This window comes from Diadema antillarum, unplaced genomic scaffold, assembly GCF_040938485.1.
Source record: "Diadema antillarum isolate AM-2024a unplaced genomic scaffold, OU_Dant_1.0 seq00000688_RagTag, whole genome shotgun sequence".
In the NCBI taxonomy this organism is placed as follows: domain Eukaryota; kingdom Metazoa; phylum Echinodermata; class Echinoidea; order Diadematoida; family Diadematidae; genus Diadema; species Diadema antillarum.
In genome coordinates this window covers 158,109-181,582 of record NW_027271593.1, presented here as the reverse complement: position 1 = coordinate 181,582, position 23,474 = coordinate 158,109, and the positions used below count along the sequence as shown (strand labels likewise).

Sequence of the window (23,474 nt, the reverse complement as noted above, 5' to 3'; positions counted from 1 at the left end):
TAAATACATCAATTCAAAACGCGATTTTCCTCTGACACTTAAGGTTTCTTTAGCATAGTTTTAGATTGGGAAAAAATGGCGTAGTCCTTCTCGGTTTCAGTATAGCCAGTTAAGGCAATGACTGCAGGGCTAAGAACTAAGCAATGAAAGCTCCTCTGTCTTTTAAGTAAGTTGCATAAGCCCCCCCCCCCCCCCCTCAAAAAAAAAAATAGCACGTTGTCACAATTTCTTGGCAAGGGAAACGACTGACCGAGAGAGAATCAAACCTTCATGATGATAGAAAAGGGGAAAATGAGTTCGTTAATACTCAAACATTATGACTACCAAAGAAGTTTCGAGAAGATCCTGTATCCGTATAGTTTTAGAGACACTGTTTATCACCATGGTGCTTCGATTTCGGAATAACGAAGCTTATTTTATTTTCAAATCAACGAATCTTCCAAATAACAATTTTCCCCATTATTCGGATAAACAAGCGCTCGTAATGATAACGAATCTTATCTACTTTTCGGATTGACGAACATTCAGATTGATACAGTATGAACCAAATTATTGTGTTACAGTATGAACCAAATCAACGAACATTTATCTTATAGGTACATGTATACAGAATTTGTGTGTTCCGGAATAACCAACCTTTCGTAATTACGAACATCACCCTTTTTTCATAATTAAAAGTAATCACAACCATGTGGTGGGCCTACCTCAAATGTTTTGAAGTTTAACTGTTGCTAAACAGTTAAAGGGACTGTACAGTACTGGTTGAGGTAGGGATTCATGTTTTAAGCATTCCTATAAGTGAGATAATGAAAAGCCTCTTACGAAATATGAAAGAGCATGTAATTTTAAGAAGGATTCAACGTTTATCTGATGAAAATTGGTTTTCAAATGGCTGAGATATCCAAAAAAGTGCTAATAATAAAAGGCAACATGCCCCAACTTTATTAGTATCTCTTCGTTTCACTTTGTTTTTGGATATCTCAGCCATTTCAAAACCGATTTTCATCGAATAAACTTTTGATACCCCTTAGATCTGCATGCTCTTTGACATATCATAGAGTGGTTTCTGAATATCTCACAAAACGTTAAAAGCTAAATCTTCACCTCGACCAGAACTGTACACACCCTTTAAAGGGATGGTATAGTTTTGGTTGAGATGGGGATCCAGATTGAACTTTCTGGGAAATAATTACACGCAAACTACATAAAGAAATAATAAAGATGCTAAGAGGATTTGAATATAATCTTATATATATATATATTACATAAAATGATGCGACCCACCTTTTAGAATCAGTTTGGTTGTTTCGCTTTGTCTTTGGATATCAAACAAACAGTACTTTGAATTACTATTGGAATGGTATGCTCTTATGAATATATTCCACATAAGTGGTTTGTAAAACATAAATCCCCATCTCAAGCAAAACTATACCATCCCTTTAAAGTCAGATGACTCGTGTTATGATCAAAGGAAGAAGGCAATCTTCCAAGACACTGCATTGCGGCGGGGCTGTGCTCTACTACTCGCCATTGCTCACTATCCCATTACTGGTCACTTCAAAACGTCTTGATTTCAAGATCCTGAAAGTGCGTAACGCTGGAGATGTTTTCCTTCTATTCATAGCCGCCATTTTTCATTCCACTGTCTCTTCCAAAGCCATCGTACTACCCAAAACGACAGTATAAACTGACCCTCTTGTAAAGAAGGTCATGCGTATTATCTTAAGGGCCTCTTATGGTCATTTGAGTTCACTTCCGTCATGGCCTCATTCCTTGGACTTCACAAACTGGTCTTGAGCATAAAATTAAGTGTGAAGAGGGTATTCTGTTGTGTTGTGATGTCTCGTTGCCAAATCCATCGGACGTGCGTTTGTCAAGGGCACTTCGAGGCAAATCAGTTGCTTGTCGCTTGTCTGTTTAGAACAGGATACGTTATTTATCGGAAGGTTTAGATCACACAGAGTTGGATCTGACAAACTGTGAGACAGAAATTGTTAAATACTCACACTCTTTGCGTTGTATATAGGCTAAAGACAATAGTGTATCCACCAGCCATGTTGGGTTTTTTTTTTTTAAGATTCATGTTCTGTGGAATTGATAGTACATAGGCCCATTTTTTATGCACTGTTTTGACATCAATGTTAGTTTCATAATGACTCTCTAAATGTTGGTTTTAAGCACTTTAAAAACACGCAGCATCCATATACTCCCTAGTTAATAATCTTAATTCAGTTGAATTGATTCGGGTTTTTTTTTTTGTGGCCAATAAGGGAGATTGATGCTTGTACGCAAGCAAAACCGACCGACCGACAGATCGACGGAGGGCGGGGAGTTAAAAGCTCAGTCGGTAGCGCGTCTGCCTCACGATCCTAAGGACCCCGGTTCAATTCGCGGGTCGCACTGGGCAATGTTGTGTGTAATCATAAAATCCCCTCTAGTAAGAGGCAAAAACGCTCTGTCCCTCGGAAAGAACATGAAATGGAGGTTCCGTGAGAGAGAGAGAGTCACAACTCATGCTCGTAAAAGATCCCGCCTCATTTATTCATCGCAAAGAGCAGGGTGTTTAACCCGGTGAAGTGATCCCGCCTCACATCCAACTGGACCCCATGGAAGACCAGCTAAATATTGCAGCTGAATATGGGCTATCCTGCCATCTTCTCAGATGGAAATGAAACAAACCGACAAACAACGAAGATACAATAAAGTGCTTTGCCTAGAGGTACAAGCACTGCAGCCAGGGGACTTGAACCAGGGACCTCATGATTGACAGCCCATATAGTCATATCCACTGAGCCAAACCAGCTACTCGTGATCCTCCTCTGACAGGTTTGTCTGACATTTGCATTTGGCTATTCTGCGAACACGCATCGGGAATAGAGTGTCTAAAGAAACAATGGATCACGTGACCACGTCTCTCTCTCTCTTTCTTATAGGGAGATTGAGGCAATGTTACGTTTACAAAGCCACTTGCTCCGACAGGTCAGATTACACACACACACACACACACACACACACACACACACACACACGCACAGAGAGACACACACACACTGGCAAGCTTTCTCTCTGTGACGTGTCCCGTTCCTTGCGACACCTTCCTGGAGGGAAATATTGGATTGTGCTGTCTGGAAGGAAACACGAGTGCCAGGTATTCGGTTGCTAACAATCTATACTCGCTGACGCACAAAATGCGAGTCCTTCTTCTCAACAAACTTTCTCTTTGTGACTAGTGCATGCAACGAGGAGCCACGGCATCTCGTCCATCTGTTGACTCGCCTGCTAATATTAAGGACAAATTCGGCCGCCGCTATCTCAACGGAAGGTGACGATAATCAAACATTCACTGCTTGGCGAAAGGAATGAGTGAATGTTCTGAACCAGCACGGAGCTGGGAAGCGAATATGCCGAAAGAAATTCGAAATGTTTGCACACCATTTATACTGCAGTGATTACTTTTTTTTATTTTTTTATATGAGGACATGAATCACTTCAATAACAATCACGCAATGGTGAAATGGATATCATTTATAAGACAAGAAAAAAAAATGAGAGGATTCATGCAGACTTATAGAAAGCTTGGATTACGTTGCCGGTATTACTCTCATTCACTGATTCTGGGGATATTGTAAAAGCATTTGGGCTAACGAATTAAGTGCTCATAAGCATTATGGAACTTATATATGAAAAAATGTCGCGCAATAACACCGAATGTGCAGTCATAAACGTTTTCATAACATTTAGCATAACTAGGTCAGGTCTCAGTTTCAGTCTCTCCTGCGTGCTTGGCAAGTAGGCCATAATATAACTAAAAGTTCATTTCGACCGTATTGAATATTGCTGCAAAGGGAAGCTTTTCTTGTTATTATAACCATTTCTTTTGGGGGTCTTAGTTCCAGTACAATGTTTGTCAACCTTTAGCAAAGCTGTCGTTGGTGACGCTATGCCATCAAAGTTGACAACGAATGAGCACTGATCTTCCATATTGCTGCATATAACAGGCCTGCGTTGTACTAAAATTTGCATGCCCTACTTATTTCGTAGAACTGCATAATTGATGATCTCGTTTAAAATACAGTTAGTGTGCTTTTGAATATCGCTTATTTTCTACCTTGTATAAATTGTAATCATCTTATACCTTGTTTTAAGTTCGTTTCATAGTAAAGATACGTTTTAATATTTCAGAATCGTACAAGTAATGTAGTAATACAAGTTTTATAATATTCTCTGCTGCAGCCTCAAATAATATAATTCCAAATTAAGCCACATACAGTAATTGTATTCTTTGTGTTTGTGTGTTTTCACGTATTTTGAGAGGAACTTAAAAAAAAAAAAACCTGATCCTCGAAGATCCTCGAATTTGACTCTCTTATTCAAGATCATTATCTGCTATAGATGGATTCTGTTACTATTACGTTTGCATAGGCGGCAACCTGAGCAACTTCATGCGCAGAAACCCTTCACCGATTCTCGATTCTTTGGGTGTCATACATATACGTTAATGCAGGTAAAGTCTTTTCTACTTTAGAAGTGAACATACTCTGCCTATCAGTATGGAGTTATCACAGACCAAACTTCTTCGCTTCAGCGAAGGTGATCCAAAGACGGAAAGAGAGGTGGAGAATTGGGAAGAACGGGAAAACTCGCTCTCTTTCTCTCTCTCCCAATATACAGCATTTGGAGGATTCGATACAAGACAACCCAATATCGCTTTTCAATAGAGGAGGCGCCTTGGCGGAATTAATCTCCGTTGCGTTCGCTTGGTTAGAGCGCCAAACGTGTACAATTAGAAGAGCGGACTCGTCGGTATTATAATCAGCATAAACAAATTAGAGCCCAGTTCGACACAAAAATAGCCCAGCGCCTGCGTGGCAAGGTTCGATCCGCGCGTGTTGTTTCAGCCGACACTTCCCGGGGGTGAACACAAGATTGCCCCGTAATCACTCTCCCGCGACCCACTGTAACTTGTTTTCTTTGCAAGCCAAGGGACTGTCATTCCTCCTATTTAACACGCCCGCCCTCATTTCATTCTCGTCGAAGGAAAATACCGTTCTTATGGTGGAAAAGGCGAGAATTGCACGCACACATGATCTACGGTACAGGATATATAAGTTTTCACGCACGTAAAATCAATATATATTTTAGGGTCGTATACATGTAGTATTGAACGTGAACGGGTACTGTGAATATTCATGACAAGTTGCTCATTGACATCGTAACTATGAAGTTATATGAGCAAACGTGAGAATAAGGTACCTTTAACATGTTTTAGAATTTTCTGATAACATATAGCTGTTGTAAATAGCTGTGTGTAATAAGAAATACGAATTTACGAATATACGAATGTAAATTTTATACTTTTTAATCCTTTAGGCTTGTCTTCTTGGAGGTTTAAGATAATCTCAATGTTTAACAAAAGGAATCGAGATTGTCGTCATCAAACTTACGTTTGTTTATTAATTAATCAACCAACTAATTTTGGTCTTCCATTCTGTCTGTGCGATTTAATCTATGAGAGCAGTTGCCAGAAAGTGTAGGAAAACATTAAATACAACTGTAAACCTTAGTCTATACAAGAACAAGGCGAGTCATACGAGTCGTCAAGTAATTTAAATTACGACGAGAAATACGGAAACGCGAACACGTAAGCATCTCTCCATCACAGTCCATAGATTTGAGCAGTTAAAGGAGACCTCCGGTTGATTTTCAGACTTTTACATTTCAACAACTATAAATTTGTTATACCGAGAATATACACAGTTTCAGAATTTATATTGATTCGGAGGAGGAATAAGAATGTTTTCAAAATTCATAACAAATTGCAATGAACAAGAATGATGACATGGCAGCCTCACCATAAGAATACATGAGTTGAAGCTCAAGGAAGCATGCAGAACAAAAGAAGAAGGCATGCATAGATTCTACACAGGTGAACTTGTCAAGCAAGCAGTATATTGTAATGGACTACACTGCTACAGTTCTGAAATAATGTGAGGCTCTTATGTCTTCAACACATGTTCAATGTAATTTCTGTAAGATTTTTCAGAGTATTGGTTTCTTTGTTCAAGGACCACAACAAATTCCACAAATCTGTACATGGATCTGTCGATTTATGTACTCCACGATATGAAATATACATATGATACGAAAATCGTCTGGAATGCCCCTCCAACGACTATGAAAACTTGACGATTCCACGACCGGTACCAGGATTAAACTTTGTGAAGATATCCGTGCACCGTACTATAAACATCACTAAGGGTCCAGATATAGAAATGGCAGAAGTTAAACAAGTTAAAATTCAAGTTTCACTCCATTTTCCAGTAGACTGAAAGGTGTATGTGGAACATTTAGGATAAACAAACAGAATGGTAGTATAAAGTTCCCTCAATTGGGCTTCGATTAAGAAAATGTTGACATTTCGATAGAACGCAATAATGTCAATCGCATATTGCAAAGTAGAGTAGGTGATGATGTTATCAATTTATGAAACATGTCTCTCATGAACCTTTACACAATTCTCCATTTTTTTTCAATGGAGTCAAGAAGAACAAATATTATATCTTCATCAGACATTATGCAGAATTGTAATAATTCATTGTTGATGGCTTACTGGACTGGTTGGATGTAAGGCTTGGAATTGTTGAATTGTTGTCAAAGCACGATAGAGTGATTTTAAGCAGGGAAGTTTTGAGATGAGACGTTATCACTTCATCAAATTTAATTTGCTTATTGTTAGCGATGGAATCATTTTCATCGAAATATAATTATGTAAAACTTCCAAGTATTTCCCTTTGTTTCGGTCGGATCTGAATAAACTTGTAATATTGATTGAGTTATTTTACTTCATCAAGGACAACTTGATACAGGATAGTCTTTCCACTTCAATCCTGTCGTATGTAGAAAGATAATGTGGCGTAGTTTTATAATCAAATTGAGGTGCATAATCATCGTGGAGATAAGGCAACGTTATCTAAATTGCACATAACACGGATAAGATATGAGTCCCCGAAGAACATGTAAAAAACCATAAAACTGACTATTCGTGATCGCGCATATATTCCGAGGTTGAATTGGCCCAATCAAAATTCGTTGTTGTTGTTTTGTCTTTTTTATGTGTAGGACGAAAGAAATCAAGTAATGACGACCAGTCTATGGCAGAGACAGGTGAGTGTTCGACTATACAGTATGTCCACAAAAAAAAATGACAATCGGATTTTTAGTCTTATAACTACCAATATGATTAAACTGTCTAAATGGTACTTCTGGGTTATAAAGTATTCTCTTACCTATATTTTGAAGAAAACCCCATTCAATTTGGTTAAGTGGTCACAGAGAAAAGAATTATCGTAATAAACTATGTCATGGGTCTGATTCTTCTAAGTTTAGCACTTGGATGCTCTTACATCTAACCTGCAGTCATGCAGGCTGGCCTGTTAATGTTACCACTTTCATTGAGATATCCCATCCATTCAGTGAGACATGTATTGTTCCTTCACGATAACACTCAAACTTGGAAAAAGGGTAATTTGTCATTGTTGTCTTTAAAGTTCATGTGCTCTGTCATGCATAGAAAGAAGAAGAGTTCCTCTTTCCTCACAACCAACATTGCACTCTCCAAAGCTGACAATTATGAAACGGTAGCCCTCCAAAGTTGGATTACCTTTTTTATACGCTCTGTATATCTTTCTGTGTGATATTCTCTCGTGTCTGTTGTCAATGTGCTGCACAGCGATGGACAGATTACCGTCTCGAGTGGAATCCGGCCGACTACGGCAACATCACTACCTTTCACATTCCCATATACCTACTATGGAGACCGGACATTGTCCTGTATAACAAGTAAGCACGCATGTCATCAATGGCGTCATCATTCTGTGCAAGCTCGATTTCGCGTAGAACTTTAAAGGGAGTATACATAGATTATGTCATTAACGCACAGCTTTCTACCATTGGTTCGTGAAAGAAAACATCATGAAAAACATATTCTGGTCAACAATATAGCTACCACATTACTTTCTCTCTAAAGGTTATCGTATGAAATATGCTAGGTCATCACACACAAAAACAAAATGTGTTACGTGATCGATTTTTTAATTGGAATTTTCAAAGTAATAGAATGGGTATAGTTGTATAGATTATTGGACATCACATCTTGACCTCATTTTATTTGCAGATGGCTAAGTAATTGATATTACCTTTCGGCAAATGTTTTGTAACTTTTTTTCACATCTCTAACTTTGATGGCATTAGTAACACTCTGTTCTTCTGATTCGATCTACTCGATTGATTGAATCAAATTTAATCATGATGCGTTAATCATTGGACAAGGTCTTTTAAACTTGGTGTGTGGCCTCCTGGTCCAGGTGTCGTAATGAATCTTGGAGAAAATGATAACAGAGATATGTCTTCGAGAAGAGGAGTGATTACATACAGTAGATTTGGCTTCTATGAGTAAAACAAAATTGTATCATTGTTGTTATTCTTTTAAAACTATTATTGCAATTAAGATCATAATGAGAATTATGAAAATATAGTAAATGACAATTACAGTAATAATAATGATAATAATGATAATTATTATTGATGTTATCATTATTATTATCATTATCATGAACATTATAATTATCATTATTGTCATGATTATCATAAATATATCTACCCCTATATATGACTATTTGCCTATTATTGCTGTTCCTATTACTAATACTATTGCTCGTACTAATTACTTTTGCTATTACTCTTACTGTTACTATTTTTGCCATATTCAGCGTCGGGGGTGACTACACCACAGATAAGCTGACCATGACACAGGTGTATCCAAACGGCACAGTGGACTGGTTCCCACCGGCCGTCTACCGTAGCTCCTGCCTCATCCACATCAACAACTTTCCCTTTGACGAGCAGAGCTGCCCGCTCAAGTTCGGCTCCTGGACCCACGACTACAGCAAGATCGACCTGCAGCCCATCTCGGCCTACGTCGGCCTCGAGCGTTACTGGGAGAACCAAGAGTGGGACATCGTGGAGACGCCCATTGAGCGGCACAAGCTGCAATACGCGTGCTGCGACAACTACATCTACGTCGACCTTACCTTCCAGTTTGTGCTGCACCGGAAGTCACTCTTCTACATCGTGACCTTTGTACTCCCCTGTATCATGATCACCTTCCTCACCATTTTTGTCTTCTACGTCCCGTCCAATTGCGGAGAAAAGGTGAGAGGTTGGAACTCCCACTGGAACCGGAAAGGCCACTGGCAGAGTGTAGACTGATTCACACTGAACTTGACTTACATTTTCATTTGTTAAATCAGAAAAGCGTTTAGGGTCACACTTCCAACATAAAGTGTAACAAAACATTTCCTGGTGTCGTTCGCATTAACATCATAAAATTTCGGGGGTTTTGCAAATGGTTAGGATCATTGATCGACCCTCAAGAATTGGGATTATATTTTGTCCTATTTTGTTTTGTTTTGTTCGTCTGGCTTTTTGCCCGAGTCATAGAATGCAACCGACTGAGATGTATCGAATGGGAGTGCTGCGAAAAACAGACGTCGGTGTATCACTTTGCTCCTGAACATGACTTTATGACGCCATCAAAATCCATCTACCTATTAATGGCTACTTGATGTAACGGTTATTACACTGATACTAATGTCACACTTATCACTTTATGTTAGAGCTGCATTTTGATTGAACTCATCCACCATGTCCACTGATGTTTGTATCTATTTCGATCGTTTTGAGTTAAGATCCTTACTCATACTCTCTTCGCCGTGGTTGGTCTTTCCAGGTAACTCTCTGCATTTCTATTCTCCTGGCCCTCATCGTGTTCCTACTCCTGATCGCCGAGATGATTCCCACGACGTCCGGCTCGATCCCGCTCATCGGCGTCTACCTCCTCTTCTCCATGGCCATGGTCAGCGTCTCGATCACCGTTACGGTCATCATCATCAACCTGTTCCATCGGTCAGCCATGACGCACACCATGCCAGCCTGGGTGCGGACAATCTTCATCGAGCTGCTGCCGCCGTACCTCAACATGAAGCGGCCGGACAACTACAAGCTTTTCTACCCGACACCGGACCAACAGGAAGTCGAAAACAGCAACAACGTCCAGCTGACTAGAATGGTTAGGGGCTAAAAACAGAACCATATCCTTTGCCCCCCCCCCCCCATTCTATTCTATATTAAAGGGGCTGTACTGGTTGCATGAGGTGATGATTCAGGCTTGTAACATTTTTTGGTGAGATAATGAGAAATCTCTTATGAAATATGAAAGAGCTTGTAATTTCAAAAAGGATTCAACGTTTATTTGATGAAAATTGGCCATGAAATGGATGAGATATCCCCCCCCCCCAAAAAAAAAAAGCGATCCTAATAAAGTTGACAGACCACGACTTTGATTAGGATCTCTTTGGTTTACCCTGTTTTTAGATATCTCAGTAATTTCAAAACCGATTTTCATCAGATAAACTTTTGATTCCTCGTAGAATTGCATGCTCTTTAACATCTCATATAGAGTGGTTTTTAAATATCTCGCAAAACGTTGCAAGCTGACTCCTCACCTCAACCAGTACTGTACAGTCCCTTTAAGTTTTGTTATGAAATAGAACTATCCCAACATATTCTCATCAACTACTTTGCTTCGAATCACATAGCGCAATCATGTTAAACATCATGAGGATCAAGATAAAAGTTGCACCACGGCCTTATCAAGAATCAGGGGCAAATCGTAGGCCCAAATTGAGGACACTTGTCTGTGATTCAATCTGTCGATTGATTTGAATCGCTCACTACTATATCACTGTTGCATTATTCTTTCCTCTCTTTTTTCTCATTGCCCAACGAAGATGTACGGACGAAACTCGGACGCAGACAGGCAATGCTTCAACCGCCACCCATACCTCCGAGGCGTGATACAGCGAGGCGGCTGCATGACGACAGGACCCGACGGCCTCCCGACCATCCACAACCTAAGCGTTGACGGAGAGTGGCCCACGCACGAGACGGAGGAGGAGATGTTGATGGACGCCAACGTCGACCTCAAGCGCATCCGCGACAACGGGAAGACTCCGCCGAGACTGAAGGAGGGGCTGGAATTCATTAATTACATCGTAGAGAGGACCAAAGATGAGGACAAGGACCGAAAAGTACGCAGAACAAAAGATTTCAATCAATCACACATCGAAAGATCATCGATTTGATGTATACATTATAATTTATGAAACAAATGCATATCTCTGTCAGTTACAGGTCTACATGTCATTTTTTTTTTACCAACATAATAATTGAAAATATGGAAATATAGAAAGTTTTTTATGTTTTCGGAAATCAGTGGCAAAGACTTCAACAACGATTGCAAATTAGATAAGGAGATTATGTCGTCACCATATCTCAACATACCCATGTGCTTGTACATTAAAGGGCAAGTCCAAGATAAGGTCCCCTCAGAAGACAAAATTTCATCTTTGCTCAATATTGACATGTTTGGTATCATTTTGAAGCTTATGAGTTGAAGTTTTGATTTCCATGGAGGAAAAAATGATATTATGTAAGTTTATGCAAATTTCAAGGGCTTCATTTGCATAAATGTGAAACACAGCGTTACGTATGGGACATTTATAAAAATTCATATTAATTCAAAGGAAAGCAAATGATATTTGATTAATATGTGGACATAAGAAGTTCATCAAACAGTTTAACTTGGTATAAGAATTTAAGGATTATGCAAATGATTATGCAAATTAGCTCGTGTCCTATCATGAGATGTCCCATACGTAACAAATTGAGGTCATTTTTTTAGGTTTTTTCTGAAATTGCTAAGGATATTTTAATGCCCTTTTGGAAAGTTCTAATTTATTGTTTAGAGAAATTAAATACCATAGAAAAAAGAAAAAACAGTAAAAGAAATATATTCTATTAGGCATTGAAATAATGTTACGTATGGGACAAATGCGTTACGTATGGGACATCCTCATACATATTGCATGTGAATGCATGTAGCTAGCTGGGAAGGTCTCTCAGTACACAAATGGTTCATCATCCTGAAGAAAGCATCCCAACATTGCAGCTACTTTTTGAGTTTTAGACACGTGAAACAATGCATGTACTTGACTGAACAATTTTCAGAAAGGGGGAGGGGAAAATGGCAAAATACACAATGAAAAATCAGCATTAAAGGGATGGTATAGTTTTTGTAGAAATGGGGATTCAGTTTTTAACATTTAATGAGATGATTGGAAACCAATTATATAAATTGCTAAAGAGCATACAATTCTAAGACTAGAGGAATTCAAAGTTTATGTGACAGAGATCCAATTTGAAATGGTTGTGATATATTTATACAAAAAATATATAAAGTAAAATGATTCCTTTTTATTGCAAGTGATACACAAATTGTCCTTATTCAGTTTCAATAGTAGCCACGACAAAATTCATGGGTATACATACTGAGGTGTGACTCGAATCAATGACCTGACTGCTAGACAGACATCATCTACTCGATCACTGGGGTTCCATGCAGCAGGTATTGCTTATTTATTGAAATTAATATTTCTTGTGTCTAGTCATTTTTTATTGAAACTAAATGGCAAACTGCCCTTCATCAATCGAAGTAAACACTTTAAACTATTCAATTTTTCAGTAGTAACTATCCTGATAAAAATAGGGCATACACGTGTACATACTCAGGTTGGTCATAAAAAATATATGATTAGATATGATTATGATGGTGAATATATGGGGAATATTGTTCCCTTGTCAATCTGGAACAGCATTTGAGTAATTTCAACTGATTCTACCTCAATGATTATGCAAAAATTTGTTTATGGGTATTTTGCAAAATTATTTTGCAAAATACCCATACAAACTTGGTTCTCCACACACTAAACGAATGGGGGACAAAGGGCATGCATACAGCACTGTACTCAGGTTGGTCATAAAAATATAAGAATATGATTGAATATGATTATGATGGTGAATATTCGGAGAATAATGTGTCCTTGACAATCTGGATCAGTATTTGAGTAGTTTCAACTGATTTTACTAAAATAATTATGCAAAATACCCATAAACATGGTTCTTCACACACTAAATGAATGGGGGACAAACTGTCCCATACGTAACTGTCCCATACGTAACACGTCATGTCTGTCTTTAATTAGAACCTGTAATTAGAGCTTTTTGCCTAATTACATGAAACTTACCTGTGATAATCTTGAGTGTTGTGGCTTTCATCACAGTGAGTTACAAGTTGTAGAATGAAATACTTTCAGAGAGTTTTGAGGTTGAAAAAAATGTTCAAAAAAACAAAATTTTTCTGGTCCCATACGTAACGGCACATATTTTCTCTTCTAGAATATAATTGGCCGGGTCATTTTTCTCAATTTTTTACATGGTTATACTTCTCCTAGATATCAATCACCATGATGAAGTTCAATATGATCAAAGGCCATTAACACTATTTTTCAGGTCATAAAAGTCTCTGAATGTCCCATACGTAACGCGCGCATTATCTTGGACTTGCCCTAAAACTGTAATAAACGTGCAGTTTTTGGTATATCAATTAAAAGTAAATAATATACCATTGGAGATTACCTCAGGTTTTTAAAACTTTGCGGTGATTTGAACGAAAAGGGCTTTAATAGTCCTGTTGGGATTTCTTGGAGGTGAAAAGATGCTAACCAGAGGCGCATGCTTGTAGGAAATGATATTTGGTCCGGAACTATGAATGAGTGGGGACGATAACAGGGAACTACAAGCACACATGAGTGGATATCAATTGGCATGTTTTGGTTTGTTTGTTCTTTTTTGCTTGTTTGTTTGTTTTTTGGCAATGACCTCTCTGAATAATCATTACGACATAAAGACATATCCTTGCCTTATTTATGAATGACTGGTAAATATTACATGGACATTCAAATGCCGTTGTACTAATATACTGAAAACTGATTCGTGCATCCCTCTACAGATCCAGGCAGAATGGCACTACGTTGCCATGGTGATAGACCGTCTGTTTCTATGGGTGTACATCTTCATCGTCACGATTGGCAGCATGTGCATCTTCCTGTCCTCCCCGTTGCTATGGGAGACTGATGATGCCCACGTCCCTGTGCCGAGAGAGAAAGCCATCCACGTCAATAGGACGGATTATCTTATGTCTATGTGAGTATATACATGTATATATATATATATATATATATATATATATATATATGTGTGTATATATATATATATGTGTGTGTGTGTATATATATATATATGTATATATATGTATATGTATATATATATATATATGCATATATATATATATATGTATATATATATATATATATATATATATATATATATATATATATAAAGCATGTATTTGGAACACACACACACACACATATATAAATATATATATATATATATATTACATATATATGTTTATATAGGTTTACATGTAAGATATTTATAAATATATATGTATATAAGAACATAATATTTCATCTTATGTCATATCGTTTCACATCATAACACATCATATAACCATAAATTATACTATTTCATATTATATCAAACTGAGAAATGATGTTTCTGCTGCTATCATTACTCATCATGTACAAGAGATAAATCTATCATTTCTGCAAATATTTTAAATTCCACAAAGAAGCTAGATCAGATATTATTTTGCTACCTAGAAAAAGCTCAGAAATAATGTAAAAGATATTAGCGAGTACACTAGTAATCCCTTATAATGACATTGTTTCAGAATATTTGACACTAGTCATCATGGTAGCAAACGTTTCTGAGATTTTTTTTTTAACTGTCCTCCTTCTCTCTGCCTCTTACTTTACAGAGGAAAACTGTAAATAACGCTGGAGGCCTTCTAACTCTACCGTTACTCGAGACCCGATGTCTGCCGCAAGCTACCCGTGATCAGTTCATCGGGGATCTACACTGAAGCCTTTTTACAGAGTGGACTGATGTCCTATAACCGCGTTAATAGGACAGAATCCGAACAAAATAAAAATGTACGGTTTGTTTCGTCGCAGATTTTGTCGTCTCTTAATGGCCTTTGCGTATGATGGACCAGGTTTGCTTTAGTCAATATTTGAAATGATAATATTAGTATACATATTTGTTACATTAGAAACCGCAATGGCAGATGTCATGAACAATAAAATGTCATAAAGCCTTGTCAAGTTGTTTTTAGCTTCGTGTCGGTAAGCATATTTGCAGAGACTATATTTATCGCAATAGCGGTAGAAGTGTGACTGTCACTGAGAGGCATAGGTTTGGACGAATTTTGGTGAGTGAGGAGGGCAGAGATGAGCAAAATATTCTACTATTTCTTGTAGTCTCACTTCAATATTTGCTCCAAAAAAAAAATACAGTGAATAAAAAAGAATATGACAGTTAATATATAGTACGGGTTGAATGCGATAAAAGTCATGCCACATGAACGATCTTTTATTACATTTGGCGATATAGTGTGTATGTGTGTGCCAAAAAGCTTTGTTGTGTATGTCATTTTAGGAAAACTCGAGGCGCAGGTAGCCGTAACTTTACGCTCCATCCGTTTTCAAAGTATTATTCATGTTTTCGCCAACATTGGTGCTTTAGAAGGCACAATGAAAAGGTTGTATGTCAGAGTATAGTTTATTTGAGGTTAAAGGTCATTGCATCATGTGTAATTTACATCATTTACATCATTTTCATTGCATACTAGCTCATACTCTATTCTTGGAAATCTTTTGCTTATCTAATGAAGATACTTTGTTCTCAGTAATCGCAAATCTGTAGGTGAGAAGATTTTTAGAACAGAATAACGCATTATAACTTTTGCGGTGAATTTACCATGAGAACAGAGAATGCACACGTAGATACATGATTATATCCATCATTGCGTTTTTCTCTCACATTAACAACAACAAAAAAGTGCCGCTATTTTGTAGTCCTGTACATATTGCCAGTTTACGTGAGCACTGCCACCATATAGGATAACAGTGAGGTGTGGTGCCGAGTGGATAAGAGCGCTCGTTTTGAGCGTGGAATGGGCTCGTGGGTTCGAGCCCAGCAAAGCCCGATACGTTTGCCCTTCACAAAGGTACTTTGTCTACATTGCTGCTCTCCACCCAGGAGTGTAAATGGGTACCCGGTAGAATGAGAATGTTTTTGTTGGTTGATAAGTATGTACGTGCCTGTAAAATGGCGACTGTCTGGAATGCTCCCCAGGGAGTGGAGAGTGAGCACTGTCAGTGCTGACTGGGAATAATGTATCCAGTGACCGGGGTGATGATAATAATCTGTAAAATACGCATTGAAAGTCTTACTATGTCTGAAATGCGATAAAACCTAGCTATTATTATATTGCTATTATTATTATTATTATTGTTATTATTATTATCATTATTATTATTATTATCATTATTATTATTATTATTATTATTATTATTATTATTATTATTATTATTATTATTATTATTATTATTATTATTATTATCATCATTAAAAAGTGAAAAAAAAACATTTCTAACCGAGCTGCCCCAGCACAAAGACTTCATTAGAAGACTTTTTTAAATGGTCGTTGAAAAGAATTTTAGTGGAGGTATCCAAAGTCACTTGACGAGGTTAAAAGCGTTGATATCGCATTACTTTTAGCATCTGAAAGAATGAATATTTCAAGCTGACTTTTATTATTTGAAGTTATACTGGTTTAACCCTTTTTTCGGCGTACAAGTCATTCTTGTATTAAATGCCGGGATGCACTTTAAGATGCCAAATGTCGTAGTGGAAATTTACAACAGAGGGCTTGCAGAATAGAACTGGAAAGGGTTTTTTTTTTTTGTGGGAGTCTATAGTGTCGGTATCATTGGATGTTGTTGTCTTTTGTAAAGAATCAATAAAGCGCTGGTTGTTTCATAACAGCAATAATTCCTAATATCTGATTTATTCGAGCAGAAAGAAGCAGAGACTTCCCGCTTCTTCTTCTTTTAATCATTGTGACGTCATTTACTGTTCTCTCGTGTCATATATTTGGTTTGAATATTTCAAAGACAATTATTCAAAACTTTTAGGCACCATTATGACAACACAAGATTGACAGAACTCTATAAAAAATAATTTCTCTTTATGACAGGTGTCAACAATGGAATCACATCATATTATCGCAATATTTCAAATTATCAGTTATTATTATCAATTCTGTCAGTGAAGATTATTCAATTAAACATGTTAAAAAATAGAGAGCATTCGCCAATATTTTCAAATGAGGCAGATTCTTCAAAGAGGTGACGTAATCATCATTGTTAAAGTACAAAATAGGTCCTAGTTGAGGGCACTTGCACAGCAGAGTACCCGCAGTTACGAAACTGATTAGAACAAGTTCCGGCCAAATGGATCTTGTGCATTTTACACATTTTGAAGCACTTAATGATTGGTCAACAGTACGTGCCTCGTCTAATTCATCTGTATATGCTTAACATTTTTCTCTCGTTTAGTATTTCATATTTCATTAATCACGATGGTTTTTGTTGCCTGTCAACGCTTTCCTTTCATTTATTGTCCATCTTTTCCATTGTTCCAGACTCCGGCACCAAAACAGTATTTGGTTGGTTACCGTAGTTTTCAAAAATATAGAGCCTTTACTTCCTAAACATGTTGCATAAAAATTAATATTTCTGTGAGGAAATCATATTTCTCGAAGAGTCTCAAGAGGGCATATTTGTGTTTTTACTTTCCCTTTTCACCCGAAGAGGATCTTTTAAAGGTTTCAGTCTCAGTCAAAAGGAGAAAATCAATAGCACTTGTATAATTGGGAGGGGAGAGAGAGAATATATGCTAACATATGAATAATATGACGGAGGTCCAAACATCACATCTCTTTAAAGGGGATGGCTAGTAACTGATCAGTGGGAATCAGTGGGAATGCCGGAGGATGATTGCTCCAATCCCTGTGGGATTCATTTAAGAGTACATTATATATCTGTTGTTGTGTGAAAATTATTTGCTCCAGAATGGTCTCATATTCAAGTAATGTGCAGTTTAATGTTTCCAGGTTAGCGTCCCTGGTCAGTGACGGGGCAGTATTCTGCACATTACTTGAATATGAGACCATTCTGAAGCAAATAATTTTCACACAACAGTAGATATATAATGTACTCTTAAATGAATCCCACAAGGATTGGAACAATCATCCCTCAGCATTCCCACTGATTCCCACTGATCGGTTACTAACCATCCCCTTTAATATCATGTTGGTCCAACAACCTAATTTATGCTTGCTAGAATATCCAGAGCCAGGGTGGACATGTGGCCTGCGGACCAAAATCTTACGGGACTTAGTCTACTTCACAACATGTCTACCTGATAGCACTATTACAATCTGCTCAATTTTGGCTGATTATTTTGGCATGTGGTTGGTGGGTTGGAAGTAAGCAATATTATATGTAGCCAAACAGATCTATTGATTTTGCATAATGACTGTCGACACTTCAACAAAGTATAATACCCACTCATGTTGTTCTTATGTGTTATTGATCCTAGATTTGTACCTTTATAGGTATAGTAATAGCAACTTTGGGAGGTGTCTATTTTCAACGTTTTGAATGACTAATTTTCTGCAGTCCTGCCCGTATTTATAGTAGTCAGATAAACATTGATATTAATGTTTCACAAGAGATTTCGTTATTTAATGAAAACGATTCAAAAATAAGCCGTTCACACTAAAACGTGCTTCCGTGGAAGACTAATTTAATACCTTGTAAAGATATCATTTAAGAGTATAGTCTTTCCACAGAACTAGAAGAGAGAAAAGGAGAATACGAAAATGTCATTTATTTCATTTGTATCATACAATAAATCCACTGGTCATCGGTGGGGAGATCATATTTTCTCATTGTTTATTGTGCAATTATTGAATGGGACTTTCATTTAAACTATTGTGATTATGCCTACTTAGCTTAAATTTGGATTGTTTCTTTCGCAGTCCATTGTGGGAGTAAGTCACTACACATTCCAGGCACGGAGTATAGCTACCACACGAGGATTTGATGCTTTGTTCCCTTGGAATTGTTTTGGCATTATATTCAACGACATTATCGAATCATCTTCATCTTATATTGTTGTAGATGATGTCACAGATATCTAAAAAAAAAAAAATCCACAATCTACACGTTCAAAAAGGAAATCAGTCTGGCAGTGTCGGTTTTACCATTCGAGATGAACTTACAAATTGAGCACATTCAAAATTATGTAGGCCTACTCACTCAGTAAATGAACATTATGAACGACTAATTATAAGGTATAGCAAAGCAACACTCAAAACCAAAAAACAACAATCAGACAAAAAAGGGAAACTAGCATGTCAGCTACAAACAGACATGGCATCGAAAAAAAATGCCTATTGGAAGCACCCTGCTGTTAAGGATGTTTCTGCTCTTGATGACGACGGATATGATGACGGTAACGATGAGGATAATGATGACGATAATTAATTTTTGATGATATAGCGATAATGATTATTCGTGAGGGGGCTACTATTGCTGGTGCTGAGGGTGGTAATTGAAATGATACTTAAAGGGGAAATCCAGTCCAAATATAAGTTAGTCTGCTGAGAAGGAGTAAAATATCAAGAGTTCGACGGTATAAATTTGATCGAAATCGGATGAAAAATAAAGAAGTTATGACATTTTGAAGTTTCACCTTTTTTTTTTTTTTTTTTGGGGGGGGGGAGTTCTTGAACAGTCAATATGAATATGCAAATGGCAAAGTGAGCATGTTATTCCCTCACAACTTACCCTATAGTTTTTACATAAAATTTTGAAATTTCCAGTTTTTCATTCAAACGCAATCATGCCCGAGGCTCAAATCCTCATACATCCAGCTGATCACTATTCTGAAGTTATTCAACTAGGAATAACGTCATGTTTCAAACTTCAATGACAGAAACATTGAATTTTCGTCTTTTTTTTTTTGTACACAGTCAATGGAAAATTGTGATGGTATGACATGGTTAGCTCACTCATTTGCATATTCATACCCACTGTACAAGAACGGTTTTGGAGAAATTATCAAAACTTCAAAATGTCATAACTTCCTTATTTTTCATCCGATTTCAGTCAGATTTTTACCGCTGAACTTGTAAAATTTTACTCCTTTTTATCAGACTAATTCATATTTGAACTCGATTTCCTCTTTAAAGGACAAGTTCACCTTCATAAACATAAGGATTGAGAGAATGTAGCAATATTAGTAGAACACATCATTGAAAGTTTGAGGAAAATCAGACAATCCGTTCAAAAGTTATGAATTTTTGAAGTTTTTGTGCAGTACCCGCTGGATGAGAAGACTACTGCAGTGTATGAATAACTTAGATGTCACATGCGTACAACAATATAAGGAAAAGATAAAGAGAATTTCACAAAATTCCATCTTTTGAAAAAAGTACACATTCCCCTGACTCGTTACCGATAAATGTTATGGGTAATATCATTCCCCCTGCCTTTAGAAAGAGGCAAGTCAATTGCTCTTTTATTATGCGAAAAAAGTGAAAATATATTGAATTTTCTTTTATATTTTCTTTATACTGTTGTACGCATATGACTCACAAGCTGTAGTAGTCTCCTCATCCAGCGGTTCCAACACAAAAATTTAAAAAATTCATAACTGTTGCATCGATTGTCCAATTTTCCTCAAACTTTCACTGATGTGTTCTACTAATATTGTTGCATTCTCTCAATCCTTATGTTTATGAAGGTGAACTTGTCCTTTAAGGACAGGTGTTATGAATTATAATGACGATGGGACTGATGATGATAATAAAAGATGGTGACAATGATGCTGATGATAATGATAATGATAATGTCATGATGGTGATAATAATGATGACATTGATGACAATGATGTGATGGTGATGATGATAACGATTGTGATGAGAACGATAATGATGTTGATAGTAATGAGATCTGATTTATTTTTCCAAGATACATGAAATCATAGATAAGAAACATAAATGAAATAATATTACAAAAAATACCAAACATAATATATAAACAATACATATCAAGAAAGGTATTATGGAGGGAAACTTCAAAAAAGCACAGCTTATAAAGTATATGTTTTCCAGAGATGACGTAATGACTGGAAGTACGGAAAGTTGTCATAATGTATAGTCACTGGAACATACGTGACTGAATAATTCTGCACACACTGAAACAAATTGCTCGCATTGTTTGGTTTGAGATAGGCCTACATATTGTTTACCACATCAAGATGTAGATAACTATGGTATATTGAGAGCAATGCATTTCAACGTCGGGAGAATAGTGACATATAATGCATATAATACCTATGCTCATACTATTTTAATGGTCCTTCAGTTTGCTTTACGAAAAAAAAAAATAGAATGGCCCGATTTCCATCAGATAGATACCAAATAAGGGGCCTGCAGTGAAAACTAGTGTTCTTTGCAGGAACTATTTTTCTCAACAGTATAGTAATGATGAAAGCAGTAATTTCTACCCCTCCCCCTCCCCCCCAAAAAAAAAAAACCATAATAATAATAATGGTAATAAATAAATACAAAAGATATTGCTGCTGGAAGTTATTGTTTTTGTATTTTAGACATCGGGGTTCCTATGTGAGAATGATATAAAGCACTTAAATATCTCACAATGATACATTTGATGGAGATAATTCATTGACATCAACATGCCTCTGTTGGTACGAATTACGAGTACAATGTACCATTGTATTTTTTCTGCTTATGCGCAAAGTGGAACTGCGAACGATAATTTCATCAGAAGAAGAAAACTCCGATTTCCCTTGAAGAAAGACTATACCTCAAAGTTTGATAGACCTCCCTCGGTTCGGCCCTATTCACTCGGCTGATTGGCATGCATTGTAAGCGATATAGCCACTATCGACCTCTACGAAAGATCAATGGCGATGGCATATCACGTGTTGACAATGCAAGTGGAGGTGTCTGTTCTTGAAAGGAAGGTTACGTTGCATTATTAGCAGGAGTTCAATCATCCTACGACCGTGGTGGAGTATGGCATCGGCTTTTAGCAAGGACTCCAGCTTATCAATCTCAATTATTTTCTTCCTAGCACTTTCACCGCAACTCTGCCAAATTAATAGACGCAGATATGTATCGTGTGATAATAGATATATATACTATATGCGTATTATGTAGATTCAGATATAGATATAGATACTATAGATGCTAGTACATAGATAACTAGATAGATAGATAGATAGATAGATAGATAGATAGATAGATAGATAGATAGATAGACAGGTTGATAGATAGATAGATAGATAGATAGATAGATAGATAGAATGATAGATAGATAGATAGAATGATAGATAGATAGATAGATAGATAGATACATGTAGAGACACTGTAGATAGATGGATAGATACTAGTAGATAGATATTGATATATACATGTACAGCTGCAGTACATGATATACAATAAAAAGTAGCATTTTGTAGTTCTAGCCAAGTAGATAATGTATGGGTATCCATCTGCTACAAAGCCTACACACAACCCCTTGTTACACACATCCTGCTACACACACAGTGAACTGAAATACCCATCCTCTATTCCCTCTACACACACACACACACACAAACACACATACACACACACACACACACTCACAAACACACACACACACACACACACACACACACACACACACACACCATATACACATTCCAAAAATACTTGTACATGTGAGCTCACACAAACACATGACGGATGAAAAAACAAAAACAAGTTAACTTTCGTTCAAAGGAGATGAAACATGCATAAGTGTAAATGCACTATAAGTATATGGAGATACAAGGCACCCGTGCTCCTTACCCCCTCAGAAAATCTATGTGCGTATACACAATATGAAAAACACAGAAAATGACCATTGCTGTACTGAGTTTTGTTTTGATTCAAGAGTATGATACACTCCTTTATTCCTGTCAATATGTTTCCAGTCCTTATGCTGAGCTTGAATTCACTCTCATACATCACTTTTCACCTCCTCCCCACAAAACCAACAAACCAAATTTCCTGGAGGTGGAGGTCCATACAATGCTTGTGATCAAATATATCGTCATAATGATATAATACAGAATACCAGTGTGTTTAAAGTGCAATCACTGTACACTGTAAAGTTAAAATACATGTACTTCAAGGCCTCTGTTTTATCATGATTAACACGTTTACATTTTTACAACACACTGACAAAGAGAGACAATAAAATGCTCATTCACGGTGACAATTAATCATTCTAAATGAGCCATGGACTGCTGTAAAAGCGGAAATTTTGGTAGAAGTAATTTTTGTTGCTCCATTGGGTAAAATGAATTTCACGTATTTTGAATACCACAGGATGAAAGAGATAAAATACTGTAAAACATAATATATTCACGGCACAAAATTTTCGCGAATTGGAGCCGATGGTCTTTTACATGGCATGAAATTTTCG

The 23,474-nt window shown here is 37.0% G+C and overlaps 1 protein-coding gene across 1 annotated transcript in view; it reads left to right on the top strand.

Annotated features, from left to right (window-relative positions):
- Positions 1–15,047, top strand: part of LOC139737293 (neuronal acetylcholine receptor subunit alpha-3-like) — a 78,594-nt gene extending 63,547 nt beyond the window's left edge. The window contains exons 3-9 of the mRNA XM_071647967.1: positions 7,120–7,164; positions 7,730–7,839; positions 8,769–9,210; positions 9,788–10,126; positions 10,848–11,147; positions 13,967–14,160; positions 14,840–15,047. Coding sequence (XP_071504068.1) covers positions 7,120–7,164; positions 7,730–7,839; positions 8,769–9,210; positions 9,788–10,126; positions 10,848–11,147; positions 13,967–14,160; positions 14,840–14,852 — 1,443 coding nt within the window. The 3' untranslated portion in view covers positions 14,853–15,047. The remainder of the gene's footprint in view (positions 1–7,119; positions 7,165–7,729; positions 7,840–8,768; positions 9,211–9,787; positions 10,127–10,847; positions 11,148–13,966; positions 14,161–14,839) is intronic.
- The last annotated feature ends 8,427 nt before the right edge of the window (positions 15,048–23,474 follow it).